The sequence below is a fragment of the Bos javanicus genome, chromosome 10 (assembly GCF_032452875.1).
Source record: "Bos javanicus breed banteng chromosome 10, ARS-OSU_banteng_1.0, whole genome shotgun sequence".
NCBI lineage: Eukaryota > Metazoa > Chordata > Mammalia > Artiodactyla > Bovidae > Bos > Bos javanicus.
In genome coordinates, this window is record NC_083877.1 from 17,847,874 (window position 1) to 17,865,446 (window position 17,573).

The following is a 17,573-nucleotide window of genomic DNA, read 5'->3' on the forward strand; positions in this document are numbered from 1 at the left end:
GTCGGACACAATTGAGTGACTAACACTTTCACTAAGGAATATAACTGATATCTTAATATTTAACAGTTTAGTTTGCATTAATACAAATTTAGTTGTATTAATTTGTAAACACTTCGCTCTCATATAGCTCCAAATTTTGTCTTTATACATTGTGTGGTCATTAACATAGATTTATAGGTACTATTTTATGCATTTGTCTATTAAATCATGCAATAATAAAGAGGAGTTACCAACTAAAAATACAGGGACACTGGATTCTATATTTATCATATAATTATCTGTTCTAGTATTCTTTGTTTCTTCATGTGACTGACTTATGGTCCAGGTTCCTCTCATTTCAATCTAAAGGACCACTTTAGCATTTTTTTTTATAGAGCAGGTGTACTAGCAATGAACTCTCACAATTTTTGTTTATCTAGAAATGTCTTAATTTCTCCCTTAGATTTGAAGTACAATTTTGTTGGATACAGAATTCTTGGTTAACAGTTTTTTTTTTTTCCTTTCAATATGCCATCCCACTGCCTCTGTCTTCCATGGTTTCTGATGAGAAGTTGGCTATTAATCTTATTGAAGATTCTTTTTATTAATACAGGACTAGTCATTTCTCTCTTGTGGCTTTTAAGAATCTCTGTTTATCTTTGTCTTTCCACAGTTGGAGTTGATGTTCAGAAAAGACCTGAAAAGACTTTTCTGAGCATAAATGTGGACATAAGTGTCACCCTGTAGCTTCCCTGGAATACACAGGAGCTTCCCAAAGTCCTTCTTCCCCTAAATATCTTCTTCCCCAGCCTCTTGTTTCTTAGTCTTTTTGGTCTCTCTATTGTTTGCCCTGTGTGGCAGCAGCTAAATACATTTTTGCCTTTAAATACTTTTGAAAACTGCCACCCAGGAAGCCACTTCAGCTACGGGCAGCTCAGAGGCAGGGAAACAAAAGCAAGTCCTTGAGCTGATCCTTTGGCGAGCTACTAGACATGTCAAAATGTATAACCACAATTTTTTTTTTTTATAATAAGATATGTATTGCTTCCTCTGGTACCAGCAACCCACACAAGGAATGTGAGCTGTCATGTTCAAGGCTGCCACTGAGCTGGGAAGTAGGGGATAGGAACAGGGTAACCTTAAATGCCACAGAATTGTCTTAAATTCTGTAAAAATCAGCAATGTTTTTCTTCATTAAACATTCCCCTGATTGTTGTAATATTTCTTAGATTCCAGAATTCTGAAAAAGTTGATTGTGATAGTTTTTGCTATTATATTTGTTGCCTTTATGGAGAGATGGAGTTTCAAACTTCTCTATCCTGCCTTTTCCTCTCCTTTGGTACTCTAATTTTGTTGTAGTCTATGAACTATACTTTTATATTTCAAGATCAGTATCATTTATATTTGTTCTGTAACCATTACATTTGTTAGTTGGTAGCTTCTATAGATTAGCTCAACTGGTAAAGAATCCGCCTGCAATGCAGGAGACCCCAGTTTGATTCCTGGGTGGGGAAGATCCCCTGGAGAAGGGATAGGCCACCCACTCCTGTATTCTTGGGCTCCCCTGGTGGCTCAGATGGTAGAGAATCCACCTTCAATGAGGGAGACCTGGGTTCGATCGCTGGGTTGGGAAGATCCCCTGGAGAAGGGAATGGCTACCCACACCGGTATTCGTGCCTGGAGAATCCCATGGACAGAGGAGCCTGGCGGGCCACAGTCCATGGGATTGCAAAGTGTTGGACACAACTGAGCGACTTGCACTTTCAAAGATTGAAAACTGATACAGTGTTTAAATTTCTGTGATTATGTAATTATCATGTAACTATTTTTTACTTGAGAGTCAAGTTGTATACTTATATCTTATTTTCTGCTTCCTAAACCATTCAAGAAAACTAGTCCTAGTATCAGACTGAAAGGTTACGCTTCAAAGTTTGTTCAAAACCATGCCGCAGTTTAGTTTGCTTCATATTTGAGCCATGCCTTTCCTACATAGTTTGTTTTCATCTGGGGTTTCTGATGGCCTGTTTTTGTTTGTTTAACAAAGAGACTTGTGCTTCCTTTGCCACATTTCAGTTTCTTTGAACTTCTTATTTATCTGTTAAATAGACTCCACTCTTTTTGAAGCCTGCTATCTCCCTGACCTAATTTAATCTCACTATTTCCTTTTGGATCATTGTTTACAGTTTATTGTTTTACATCATATTACTAGTAGTATTTACTTTTTACTTGGATTATGTGTCTTTTTCATATCCTCAAGTACTTCTGTCCTTTCTACTTCTAGATGGTAGAATTCCTCTGATTTTAGTCCTGAGCTTTCTTTTCTCTCTCTGCTTTCCCCCTATGCAATATCATATATTTGTTTGACTTTAAATACCATTTGTATTTTGAAGATACCAAAATGTTTGTCTTTTCTTCTATGGTTTACCCATTTAAATTGTGTTTAAGGGTAAAAACTTTTTTTTTTTACTACACTGAGATTATAAAAATATTCTCCCATTTTGTCTTCCTAAAGGTTAAAATGTGGCCTATCATATTTTAGTCTTTATTACATCTGAAATTGATTTGTAAGTTTGAGGTTGGGTTGAATTTCTTTGTTTCTCCCTTTAGGAATAGCCAGTTGGCCCAGTGTTATTTGCTGAGTATTCTTTGCTTTTCCGAATCAAGTGCAGTGTCCCTCTGCCTGTTTTTTGGCAGTGGAAGAAGGAAGTAGCAGGGTCCTTGCAGACCTTCAATTAAGGCCCCTCCCTGTGTTAGTCTCACTTCTCACTCCCATCTTCCATCATATCTCTGTTTACTCCTTTCTAAAGTTTGGGCATCTTGGCTGACATTTTTATTCTTGTCCCCACTTCATATCCAGAGCTATGGTTTCCTTCGTCCTTCCTCACTCAAAATTCTTCACCCAGCTTCCAGAAATTTACTGAAACTTCTTGCTAAAGACTGTCTCCCCCTGTCCTCTTTACTTGTTGTTATTGTGAGTTTATAACCTTTTAATTACCTTAATGGGGTCTTGGAGGAAGAGTTTCAAACATATGCTAATTCTGTCAACTATTTTATCTGAAAGCACAAAGTGAAACGTTTTAACGATTAGAAGTTTTATTACTACATTCTCTGTAAGTCTTTAAAAATATAATTAAATTTCATCTTTTAGGAATGATACAAGCCTGGCTCTATCTGAAGGTAGAAAGTCAGAGGGCCACAGAGTCTCTTCCTTAGGGTTCCAATTTGCTTTTTAATGCTTCATAAAATTTTCCATTTTTAATAATCCCATTTATGGTCTTTAGTATTTCATAATGCCAAAAAAGTGGCTAATTCTTGTGTTATAATGTCTGTGACCTTTGGCTTATAGGTGTGTAACTAAACGGCTGGAAATAAGTGTCCATGAAAAAATTATAGTCACATAAAGGGAAGAAATTCTGTAAAACTTTGGTATATCCCATTAATGATTTCACTGTTCACTGTACTTGGGACAGCTCTATAGTAAAATGACATATTACAGGTTTCTTCCCCCTGCCAGAAATGGGAAAGTACGTGGTGTAATGTTTTCTTTGCTTACATTGGATGCATACAGTGAGGCTGGTTTATTTTCGGTCATTTCCTGTCTATGAACAGTGTGGTATTTTAGCCAACACTACTATAATAAAAAATAATGCATAAAATGAATTTCCACACCTATGAATGTTGTAATAGAAATTCATAAAATACATTATTATAGGAATCAGCACTACTTATTCATTGGGAAAAGAATCTTCCGAAATATTTTAAATCTTTCTATTCTAGCTTGTTATAGAATGCATAAAGATTAAAAAAAAAAAAAAACCTGTAATCCTCTGAAATATTGTCTTTTCTCTCCACTTAGGCATTTAAGAGTATATTCTCCATTTATCCTGGCTTTCTGGGACTTACTACTTTATTGCATAAAGTTAATCATCTAGTCTTAAGAGTCCTTTACTAATCAGGAAGGCGTAGAATATTTTTCTGATTCATTCTCATATAAAGGTTGAGTTGGATTAATGAACACATGGACTTGGAATTAACTTCTAAAAATCTTTAAGAGAATTCCTATTTGATGGCAGACTGCCTTACTGTTATATAAATAGTACTTGAATTGGGAAATATACATTGAAATGTATTACACTTTATGGAAAAACAAATTATAAAGCATGGATCCTCTGTAGAGGAATACCACATTTCTTAAAGCATGAATTTAGCCTTGACAGGGGTAAAACCTAGGCCAGGTTGACTCCATCACCTACTCTAAACCTTTTGAATCCTCCCTGTCATTCCATCCTCACAGTCACTAAGTCCTCCTTTTATGATCTCTCAAATACCTGGTATATCTGTGTTCTTTTATTAATAATTATCATTAAAATCTATTGAAGTAAGCATTAAGTATGGTTTAGGATTGATCCCTGGGTCGGGAAGGTTCCCTGGAGAAGGAAATGGCAACCCACTCCAGTATTTTGGCCTGGGAAGTCCCATGGACAAAGGAGCCTGGTGGGCTACACAGTCCAGGGGGTCACAAGCATCAGACATGACTTGGCGACTAAACCACCACCACCATGTGGTTTAGAATATTACTTCTAGTCTTAGTAACAACTCTGAAAAAATATGTATTATGATCAATATTTTACGTATAAGGAAACTGAAACTACAAAGAAATTCGGGCACTTGCTCCAAAAGTCATGTTTATTCTGGCAAATCTAGGATTTGAACTAAGCTCTATCTGATTTTCTTGCCAGTGCCTTTTCCACTGCATGATGCCTTCTTTTTTGTTATATAATCTAGCTGACACTATTGCACTAGTCTTCCTACTAACCTCCCTCCATTCAATCTCTCCTTAATAACTACCTCATCCACAAAAAATTGACCAACATATCTGTCTCAAGTAGGTCCTTGAGGGCAGGGAACATATCTTATTCATCTTTTTATTCCCAGCCACAGAACCTAGCTCCATGCATGGCACACTGGAGATGCTTAAAAACTTGCACTGAATATGGTTCTGTTACTTTTTTATTTAAAAATCTTTTTCTGCTCCTCAAACTTATGGGATAAAATCTGATTTTTTTGACTTCATCTTCAGCTTCTAATCCCCTATATATTTTAGTGTTTAATTTCTTAATTTCAGTGTTCTATCCATATTGAAATTGTTTTTAACTGAGTATGTTATAATTAGGCTTCTGTGCCTTTCTTCATTCTGTTTTTCTTACATAAAGTATGCTTCTTCCTTCTACTTCTGATAAAATTCTGCTGTTTATCTTTCAAGGACCAGTTCAAATATCAATACTACCTCCTTCTGAAACCTGACTTCTCCACACTAGCAGAATTAGTCATTCTTCCTCTGCATTTCCGTAACATATTGCTTAAATATTCATTGTGAGATAATAAGCATACTATATTAGGATTAATGTATTTATTTATCTTGCTTTCCACCCTCATACAGAATGGGAGCTCCTTAAGCATAAGTAACTATTATCTTTATATCCCCAATGAATACCTCTCCAGATTAACCTATTTGTTTAATGGAGTCGAGGTCTTTAGAAATTATACCCATTTGCTTATTAATTTAATTACAGAGTATTATTTGAGCAGTTATTTTTCTGGGACCATAAGTCAGTAAAAGTGAAGAAAGTTTTGATGTATCAAAAAACTTGCCCATGATTTCTGTTCTGATTGACTTTTTCAATGCAGATGAGTTGGTTGCCTATGACAGAATTCTTAAGACAGTGCCCTGTATACAGTGAGCTTTTAGCAAATGTTTGGCCAATAAATGAATGATAGAGCAAAAGAAATAATATGTAGGCATGTTTGACTAAAAAGATGTGGACGTATCTTTAGGCATACAAGAAAAACTGGAAGGACAATCCCCAACATATGAACATGGGGAGAAAACTTCCCAAATAATTTTTTTTTATGGAAATCAGGGCACATTTTACCCGAGGAACAGCTTCCTCTATTTCCTGTTGGCCAGAGTTTGAGGCTGACCTTGAGCCTCATTCAGAAAATAACTGAAACAGTGATCAAAGGATCAATCCAAGAAGAAAATATAACAATTATAAATATGTATGCACCCAACACAGGAGCATTGCAATATGTAAGGCAAATGCTAAGAAGTATGAAAGGGGAAATTAACAGTAACACAATAATAGTTGGAGACTTTAATACCCCACTCACACCTATCGATAGAGCAACTAAACAGAAAATTAGCAAGGAAACACAAACCTTAAATGATACAATGGACCAGTTAGACCTAATTGATACCTGTAGGACATTTCACCCCAAAACAACAAATTTCATCTTTTTCTCAAGTGCACATGGAACCTTCTCCAGGATAGATCACATCCTGGGCCATAAATTTAGCCTTGGTAAATTCAGAAAAATTGAAATCATTCCAAGCATCTTTTCTGATCACAATGTGGTAAGATTAGATGTCAGCTACAGGGAAAAAAAACTATTAAAAATACAAACATATGGAGGCTAAAACAACATGCTTCTGAGTAACCAACAAATCACAGAAGAAATCAAAAAAGAAAACAAAATATGCATAGAAATGAATAAAAATGAGAACACAACAACCCAAAACCTGTGAGATTCAGTAAAAGCAGTGCTAAGGGGAAGATTCATAGCAATACAAGCTTACCTCAAGAAACAAGAGAAAAATCAAATAAATAATCTAACTCTACACCTAAAGCAACTAGAAAAGAAGAAATGAAGCACCCCAGGGTTGGTAGAAGGAAAGAAATCATAAGAATTAGGGCAGAAATAAATGAAAAAGAAACAAAGGAGACCATAGCAAAAATCAACAAAGCTAAAAGCTGGTTCTCTGAGAAGATAAATAAAATAGACAAACCATTAGCCAGACTCATCAAGGAAAAAAGGGAGAAGAATCAAATCAACAAAATTAGAAATGAAAATGGGGAAATCACAACAACAACACAGAAATACAAAGGATCATAAGAGACTACTATCAGCAACTATATGCCAATAAAATGGACAACTTGGAAGAAATGGACAAATTCTTAGAAACATATAACTTTCCAAAACTGAACCAAGAAGAAATAGAAAATCTTAACAGACCCATCACAAGCACAGAAATCAAAACTGTAATCAGAAATCTTCCAGGAAACAAAAGCCCAGGACCAGACAGCCTCACAGCTGAATTCTACCAGAAATGTAGAGAAGAGCTAACATCTATCCTACTCAAACTCTTCCAGAAAATTGCAGAAGAAGATAAACTTCCAAACTCATTCTATGAGGCCACCATCACCCTAATACCAAAACCAAACAAAGATGCCACAAAAAAGAAAACTACAGGCCAATATCACTGATGAACATAGATGCAAAAATCCTTAACAAAATTCTAGTAGACAGAATCCAGCAATATATTAAAAAGATCATACATCATGACCAAGTGGGCTTTATCCCAGGGATGCAAGGATTCTTCGATATTTGCAAATCAATCAATGTGATATACCACATTAACAAATTGAAAGATAAAAACCATATGATTATCTCAATAGATGCAGAGAAAGCCTATGACAAAATCCAATATCCATTTATGATAAAAACCCTCCAGAAAGCGGGCATAGAAGGAACATACCTCAGCATAATAAAAGCCATATATGATAAACTTGCAGCAAACATTATCCTCAATGGTGAAAAATTGAAAGCATTTCCCTTTAAATCAGGAACAAGACAAGGGTACCCACTCTCAGCACTACTATTCAACATAGTTTTGGAAGTTTTAGCCACAGCAACTAGAGAAGAAAAAGAAATAAAAGAAATCCAGATTGGAAAAGAAGTAGTAAAACTCTCACTATTTGCAGATGACATGATCTTCTACATAGAAAACCCTAAAGACTCCACCAGAAAATTACTAGAGCTAATCAATGAATATAGTAAAGTTGCAGGATATAAAATTAACATACAGGAATCCCTTGCATTCCTATACACTAATAATGAGAAAACAGAGAAATTAAGGAAACAATTCCATTCACCATTGCAATGAAAAGAATAAAATACTTGGGAATAAAGCTACCTAAAGAAACAAAAGACCTATATATAGAAAACTATAAAACACTGATGAAAGAAATCAAAGATGACACAAATAGATGGAGAAATATACCATGTTCATGGATCGGAAGAATCAATATAGTGAAAATGAGTATACTATCCAGAGCAATCTGTAGATTCAGTGCAATCCCTATCAAGCTACCAACTGTATTTTTCAGAGAACTAGAACAAATAATTTCACAATTTGTATGGAAATACAAAAAACCTCAAATAGCCAAAGCAATCCTGAGAAATAAGAATGGAACAGGAGGAATCAACCTTCCTGACTTCAGACTATACTACAAAGCTCCAGTCATCAAGACAGTATGGTACTGGCACAAAGACAGAAAAATAGATCAATGGAACAAAATAGAAAGCCCAGAGATAAATCCATGCACCTTGGACATGGATTTATGGACACCTTATCTTTGACAAAGGAGGCAAGAATATACAATGGAGAAAAGATAATCTCTTTAACAAGTAGTGCCGCAAAAACTGGTCAACCACTTGTAAAAGAATGAAACTAGAACACTGTTAACACCATACACAAAAATAAACTCAAAATGGATTAAAGATCTAAACGAAAGACCAGAAACTATAAAACTCCTAGAGGAAAACATAGGCAAAACACTCTTTGACATAAATCACAGCAGGATCCTCTATGACCCACCTCCCAGAGTAATGGAAATAAAAGCAAAAATAAACAAATGGGACCTAATCAAACTTAAAAGCTTTTGCACAATGAAGGAAACTATAAGCAAGGTGAAAAGACAGCCTTCAGAATGGGAGAAAATAATAGCAAATGAAGCAACTGACTGAAAGAATTAATCTCAAAAATATACAAGCAGCTCCTACAGCTCAATTCCAGAAAAATAAATGACCCAATCAAAAAATGGGCCAAAGAACTAAACAGACATTTCTCCAAAGAAGACATACAGATGGCTAACAAACACATAAAAAGATGCTCAATATCACTCATTATCAGAGAAATGCAAATCAAAACCACAATGAGGTACCATCTCACACCAGTCAGAATGGCTGCTATCCAAAAGTCTACAAAGAATAAATGCTGGAGAGGGTGTGGAGAAAAGGGAACCCTCTTAACACTGTTGGTGGGAATGCAAGCTAGTACAGCCACTATGGAGAACAGTGTGGAGATTCCTTAAAAAACTGAAAACAGATCTGCCATACAACCCAGCAATCCCACTGCTGGGCATACACATTGAGGAAACCAGAACTGAAAGAGACACATGTACTCCAATGTTCATCACAGCACGGTTTACGATAGGTAGGACATGGAAGCAACCTAGATGTTCATCAGCAGACAAATGGATAAGAAAATTGTATGTATACACAATGGAGTATTACTCAGCTATTAAAAAGAATACGTTTGAATCAGTTCTAATGAGGTGGATGAAACTGGAGCCTATTATACAGAGTGAAGTAAGTCAGAAAGAAAAACACCAATACATATATTAACACATCTATATGGAATTTAGAAAGATGGTAACGATGACCCTATATGTGAGATGTCAAAAGAGACACAGATGTAAAGAAGTCTTTTGGACTCTGTGGGAGAAGGTGAGGGTGGGATGATTTGAGAGAATAACATTGAAACTTGTATATTATCATATGTGAAACAGATCGCCAGCCCAAGGTGCTCAGGGCTGGTGCACTGGGATGACCCTGAGGGATGGGATGGGGAGGAAGTTGGGAGGGGGGTTCAGGATGGGGAACACATGTATGCCCATGGCTGATTCATGCCAATGTATGGCAAAAAAACACTACAAAATTGTAGCCTCCAATTAAATGAATTTAAAAAAAAATAAAGTTCCTTCTTTTTAATAGAGGGGAAAAAAAAATAACTGAAAAAGGTTTGGTCCTGTAAGACCTATTTAACAGGTGCTTTGTTTCCTAGCTACAGCCCAGCAAACTTGCCATTTGTTTCTACTGAATGTCCATATGAAGTCTACAGCAGTTGGAAATTACTTCTGCTTTGTTTTGGACCTGTACAACTGTTTTGCTCAGGCTAGGATTATTTATTATTTCACTTATTTTCTCAACAGTTTACTAAAAAACTTTTAAAGAAAATAACCATTTTTCTAATAAAGGCATTTTATTTTGATTTATTTTGATTAAACTTTTAATCATATGGAAAAAAGATAAACAAGACATGTTCAAACAGACGATGTAAAACAACACAACTTCTCATAGCTATGATTCAACTTCTTTCGCTGAGTATCGTGGCCATCGGGCATCACTACATTAACTAGCAAACTTTTTTTTTTGCCTTGACTTTACTTTTTCATTATTTGTGTTTGCCTCACCTGTGAGAGGAGAAGGCAATGGCAACCCATGCCAGTGTTCTTGCCTGGAAAAGCCCATGGACGGAGGAGCCTGGTGGGCTGCGGTCCATGGGGTCGCTAAGAGTCAGGCACGACTGAGTGACTTCACTTTCACTTTTCATTTTCATGCATTGGAGAAGGAAATGGCAACCCACTTCAGTGTTCTTGCCTGGAGAATCCCAGGGACGGGGAGCCTGGTGGGCTGCCATCTATGGGGTCGCACAGAGTTGGACACGACTGAAGCGACTTAGCAGCAGCAGCACCTGTGAGAACCGTCTTACTAACCCCTTAGCCTGTGTCTTTATCACCGACTCTGCCCCTTTGTTCAAACAACAGTTGATGGTTGGAACACCCTTTTAAAGATTCAGTAGATACTCATAAGAAAATTCATAATTGTCTTATTCATTAATTCTTTGAAGAAATATTTATTGAGCACAACATGTGCTAGGAGCTGTGCTAGGTACTGATCTACTATAGTGAATGTGATAGAGTTTGAACCCTCAAGGATGACATTATTTAGTAAGAGAGACAGAGAAGGAAACAAGCAATTGCAGTACAGTACGGCAAGTGTTGTAACTGTGGTGTGTATTCTTTTCATAAGCCATCTTTATTTTAGTGGCATTGAAATGTAACTCCTTTATTCTATTCCAGAAATGATTATATGTTCTACAGGTTGTGTGTGCACTCAGTCGCTCAGCCTTGCCCAACTCTTTGCCGTCCAATGGACTATAGCCCACCAGGCTCCTCTGCCCATGAAATTTTCTAGGCAAGAATGCTGGAGGGGGGTGCCATTTCCTACTCCAGGGGATCTTCCAGACTCAGGGATCGAACCCGTGTTTCTTGTGTCTCCAGCATTGGCAGGCAGATTGTTTATCACTAGCTCCACCTGCTCTACATAGCTCAACACACAGTTATCACACAAACCACAATATAAGAAACTCTTAATTCTCATTTTTGTTTTATTATCAGCCATTACCTCTATAGGATTTTTGTCTAAGATTATTCACACACCATTACTCATTAAATGTTTGATTATTACTGTATAATAATCATTGCCATGAGCACTAACCTGGCAGAAATCAATCCTTTTTATATTTTCTTGGTCACATATTCACAGAGTTGATGGATGTTATTACTCAACTTCTTATTGTGTTAACAAATATGTTACATGTTAACTGGTGCCTATGGAGTAAGTGCATGGAAATCTAGTAAAGCATAATAAACCACCAAGGTGATGGTTTGTCAGTCTTACTCACAACATCAACATTATAAAACTTCTGAAGATCTTTAATAATGCAATCATTTACATTGTGAAAAGCCCATTAATAGATTCCAGACCCTCCAAAGATGAAAAAATGTAGCCAGAATTGTAAACCAATAATTATGATTGAATATGAGAAGTGATGTATCAGAGGAGTATACAAAATTCTGTTGGAGTCCAAAGGAAGGCAAAACATTAATATGTTAGTAATGGCAAATAAATACTGTTTAAAAGCAAAATTCCATAATGAAAACAAAGCATTGTTTGAGTTTTGAGGTTGAGTAACAAATAGTTGTGTCTGTATTCATGAAGCAGAAAATTTGATTGGGTCAAGTGGCTATGGCTTTTCCAGTCGTCATGTATGGATGTGAGAGTTGGACTATAAAGAAAGCTGATCGCCTAAGAATTGATGCTTTTGAACTGTGGTGTTGGAGAAGACTCTTGAGAGTCCCTTGGACTGCAAGGAGATCCAACCAGACCATCCTAAAGGAAATCAGTCCTGAATATTCATTGGAAGGACTGATGCTGAAGCTGAAACTCCAATACTTTGGCCACCTGTTGTGAAGAACTGACTCATTGGAAAAGACCCTGATGCTAGGAAAGATTGAAGGCAGGAGAAGGGGACAACAGAGGATGAGATGGTTGGATGGCATCACCAACTCGATGGACATGAGTTTGAGCAAGCTCTGGAAGTTGGTGATGGACAGGAAGGCCTGGCGTGCTGCAGTCCACGGGGTCGCAAAGAGTCAGACACAACTGAGCAACTGAACTGAAGCTATTTCTTTTCTTCTTCAAGAGCATTCATTTAGGTAACCTTTCACAGAAGTGGGGCTCTAACTTTGAAAATATTAACCGTTATCATAGTCAGTAGAGTATGTGAAGTTATTTTGTATGTGTATGTAGTGGATTTTTTATCATTTCTTATTTCAATGCGGGGAGGAAATCTTAGTTGATATTGCTGCCTATAACTGTAATATATATACACTTGCATATTTTCAAACAATATTGAAGTAATAAAAAATGTGGAGTCAAAATTACCTCTTAGTCCAGCTTCCGAGAGAGAAACTATTGTTCGCAGTTATTATGTGAATTCCCAAGTATTTTACAAACATAGTTTTATATTACATTGTTCTTACTATAGAAATATTATTCTGTAAAATGCAGTTTTTTTTCAGCCAGACAGTGGAATACTTGCCAGAGTAGGAAAACTTACTTGTTTTGACATGCAAAAGTATCTATGCTATATTAAATGGATTGTTTTATTTTTTTCTTTTTTTAAAACCTTTTTATTTTGTATTGGGGTATAGCCAGTTAACAATGTGATAGTTTCAGGTGAACAGTGAAGGGACTCAGCCATGCATATACATGTATCCATTCTCTTCCAAACTCCCCTCCCATCCAGGCTGCCACATAACACTGAGCAGAATTCCATGTGCTATACAGTAGGTCCTTCTTGGTTATCTTAAATGTATTGTTTTAAAACTAAATAGAATATCAATTCTCTTTCATCAGTGTAAATAATTTGGGTTTAAAAGTAGTAATTTTTTGTTCACATGTGCCTCTTTTTAAATTAAGGTATATGACTATAGGAGAATATAAAGCTTGCAGATGTACTACTGAAAATTAGTCTTTAGTGCTCTGGGTTTAATTATTGAAATAAAAAGAAATGGATGTAAAATTTCAAATACCTTTTCCAACAGATCTTTATAATGTGTTATTTACTTTGCATGATAAAACTTTCATTAAGATTCTATGACGGGTTTCCCAGGTCTCTGGACTCAGGACTCACCAGTGCATTACAGGACCTCTCTGTCACAGACACACACCTTGTTGAAGTGGATGGAGACACGCTCTCCCTGTATGGCTCGGGAGCGCTGGAGTGCCTGGATCGCAACTGGAGCGTGCAAACAGCAGGAATGGTGACAACAGTGTCCTTCACTTTCATAGAATTTGATGAAATCGTCCAAGTGCTTCCCAAATTGAAGATTAAGTTTCCTAATTCTCTGGTAAACATTTCCTTTTTGTTGTATATTTGAATTCTTCTCAGTCATGACTTGTATATTCAGGCCAAGGACCTATTTTAACTTTTATTTATGCCGTTTCTATCTGGCAGGGACACTGAGTTCTTGTGTTGAATTTCTGAATCTGAGATTTAAATTAGTATTCATAAATGGCCTTGCAGTATTCTGTTAATATTGGAAATTTTCTCTCTAGAAAATGCTTCCTTATGGAGTATGAAGGACCAATGTAATTTTATTCAAGTGATGTGCTTCTACTTTGGGAAACTTTCAACAGGACCTCATCTAACTCTCTATTATATATTCATTTACTATACCTGGTATTGACAGGACAAGTATACTCACATATAATTTTTATAGTAGTCTCCTAACAACATTTAAAACCATTTTAATAGCTCATTAAAGTTACTTTGAGACATTCGCCTTTTCCAGTTATGGTATTGTTATATTAATTATTAGTATGAATTTGTGAAAGCTGTGATTTCTGAGTTCTCTCTTGAGTTTTTATTATCATTGTGTTTTTTTCAATTAGCTAGTGATTTCCCTCAACAACGCTTTTTTAAAAAATTTATTTATTTTAATTGGAGGCTAATTATTTTATAATATTGTAGTGGTTTTTGCCATACATTGACATGAATCAGCCATGAGTGTACATGTGTTCCCCATCCTGAACCCCCTCCCAACTTCCTCCCCATCCCATCCCTGAGTGTCATCCCAGTGCACCAGCCCTGAGCACCCTGTCTCATGCATTAAACCTGGACTGGTGATCTATTTCCATATGGTAATATACATGTTTCGATGCTATTCTCTCAAATCATCCCACCCTCACCTTCTCCCACAGAGTCCAACAGTCTGTTCTTTACATCTTTGTCTCTTTTGCTATCTTGCATATAAGGTCATTGTTACCATCTTTCTAAATTCAATATAGATACTTTACTCTGTATAATAGGCTCCAGTTTCATCCACCTGATTAGAACTGATTCAAATGCATTCTTTTTAATAGCTGAGTAATATTCCATTGTGTATATGTACCACAGCTTTATTATCCATTCGTCTGCCGATAGACATCTAGGTTGCTTCCATGTCCTGGCTATTGTAAACAGTGCTGCAATGAACATTGGGGTACATGTGTCTCCTTCAATTCTGGTTTCCTCATCACCAACCCTTTTATAATGTATTTTGTTCTTTTGTTATATTCTCCTTTCTAATAAAAAGGATAGAAGTGGAGACAGTGTGTTTAGAAAAGATCATCCAAATTTACAGACAGAACATTTCTATCAGCATTTCAGTGTTAGTATTTTGTTTTCTGATAGCCAGTTTAAGTAGCCTACATACTAATTAGCAAGATAAAAGTAGTAATGGTTAACTAGTTCTTCTCAGAAGTACTGTGAGCCCTGTATTTGTAAAGTTCTGAAAATTTTACTTCTGGTTTTTTCCTTTGTAGATTTAATCTCCATGTAAAGCATATAAAATCATTGTAATATCTGGAAGAGTCTGAATTATTGTATATTTATGTAATTTTTTAGAAATGTAGTTAGTTAATAGATAGGTGGATGTCCTTTGCAGAATGGAAATCACTTCGAATTCAATATTGGGTGGCTTAATATATTCTATCAATAATTTTGTATTAGATGGATTAAAGGTATTTAAGTTTAATACATTTAGTTGGTTTAATGAAAACATATTAGCTAGTTTAGACTTATTTGGGGAATGATAGTGAAGCTTTAATGGTAACATTTTAAGATGGTTAGAGTCAATATTTACCCCTTTTTTTGTTTATTATTGTAGCACCTTAAATTCAAGGAAACAAATCTTGTAATGCTGCAGCAATTTAATGCACTAGCACAGCTCCGTCGAGTTGACCAGTTGACAATTGATCCTCAAGGAAATCCAGTTGTCAATTTTACACTCTGGAAATATTATGTCCTGTTTAGGCTGAGCCATTTTAATATGCAGAAAATAAATGGAACAGAGGTAAGCTAAACACTAAGTCAACTATAGAATTAAAATGTTCCTTTTAAAGGGAAATAATCATAAAAATATCCAGGAATTTATGTATAAAATCACGATTGAACTTTTGAGAAATAATTTTTTTAAAAAATCATCACATTTAAAATGTTGAAAAGCTAAAAATATTTGTCTAAAAATTTCTAGTATACTAGGCAAATTTTGTGAATAAATTAGTAACCAAATCATGGTGAAGAGTAAATACTTTTTTCTATTGTTTTTGAGTATTCAAAGAAGGATTGATAGGATAATAGTTTAAAATGAAAAGAAAAAGAACACTTCTGTAAGTAATGTGATCTTTGTGTTTTTCAGAGTGTTTTACATACTGACATGCAAAAGGGCCTGGGGAAGTGATACTAAATGTCATTTAATAAAGGTTGTGATAGAGGAAGGGAAGAATAACATGCAAAAAAAATGTACATAGGGAAAGAAGAGTGATTTTAAAAAGAAGAGTAAGAGGGAGAAATAAGCAAGGAGGAAAGTTAAAAGAAGAAAAAGTCAACATGAATGAAAAAGGAAATAAAACAACCATAAGTAAAAGTCTAGATTGCTTTGTTAATAGTTTGTAACAGCTGCTTGGACATATCTACATTGTATAATTCAGGTCTGGAGCCTGAATAACTGGAAAATTATTAGCAAAGAGTTGTTTTTCAGATTGATTCTGCTAAGCTTGTCACAAGGGTAATCCCCCAGCTATCCAAAGATCATGTTCTCTTTAAATATTACTTTGGAAGAAGAGAGAGAAATGCTTCTTCTTCTACTGTGGAATTCCAGAACTGAGTTTAGATAATCTTCCAAAGGAAAAAATCTTTTAATATGCTACTAGTATTAGTGTGATTATCTCTTAAAATTCAGACCTCCTTATTGTAAGATGAGCTATAATCAACTTTGCTAGCAGGGTGATAATAGCAACTGCAGTCTCTGCAACTGATACACTATAAGTAACTCTGGCCTAAAACTTGAGAACTCCAGCATGCCATCAGGAGACTGGAGGTCTCTGGGTCAGCACACAAGAGCCATGTGAAATTTGCATCAGCTATGGTAGGTCCATGACCCCAGTATCAGCCATCTGTTGAAGATGTAGGGCAAACCTGGAACCTTCAGATGACTATTAATTTCTCCAACTAGCTCTCAAGAGATTGGTTTTAGTTTTATGTACCCTCTTGGTATTTCCCCAGAGAGGTTGTAAGTACTGGTCAGATCTAATAGTTCCAAAAGTTTACAAAGCTAGCCTGGACTGTAGGATAGTTATTTTAGCTATAGGTGAGGAATTCTCCCTCGTTAATGGCCAAACCATTATCTTGATTAACCCCAAATACTGTATTTACCCAAATGTGGATCACTGCTGGAGACATAATAGTTATTATAAAACCTTAAAATAGGAAGTAATAGTATAATATAATTGTATAAAGTAGAGAAGAATGAGAAAGAACCAATGTAATGTACTCTGATTTAAAGTTCTGAAAATGTCAATGCCCAGGAATATTTGACCTTTTAATAAAAGACCTGGAATAAAACTGCTTATCTCGTCCTTGACAATATGTGATAGTGTCATGCTGTATTTCTGCTTTTCTCTGTATGAGAGAGGGTGAGCATTGTGAGCATCAAGAGGAGAAGATGGAGCAGTGGCCTACACTGGCCACTAGGTGACTGTGTTAGACCAAACAAGTTAGTTGTCAGCTGGAGGAATGATTCCAGGGAGCTGCAGCCTCAGTAACTGCTGAAGTCTAGGGAAGGAAGGGAAAGAGTCAGTCTGCAGTGATTCATATGTATAAGTCGCTTGTGAATTATGGGTTATTTTCCAGAAAATCCCTGTGTAGGTAATTATAACAAGTGTTAAGAATAAAGATTTTAAAGATCCAGAATGTACCAGGGTCTCTCAACCTCAGCTCTGTTGACGTTTTGGACCAGATT

The 17,573-nt window shown here is 35.9% G+C and overlaps 1 protein-coding gene across 5 annotated transcripts in view; it reads left to right on the forward strand.

The window, feature by feature from the left end:
- The window catches only part of LRRC49 (leucine rich repeat containing 49), a 150,593-nt gene that overhangs the window by 113,173 nt on the left and 19,847 nt on the right, over positions 1-17,573 (forward strand). For all 5 annotated transcript variants that reach the window (XM_061430233.1, XM_061430232.1, XM_061430235.1 and 2 more), the window contains 2 exons: positions 13,403-13,640; positions 15,441-15,626. In XM_061430233.1, the coding sequence (XP_061286217.1) occupies positions 13,403-13,640; positions 15,441-15,626 (424 nt within the window). The remainder of the gene's footprint in view (positions 1-13,402; positions 13,641-15,440; positions 15,627-17,573) is intronic.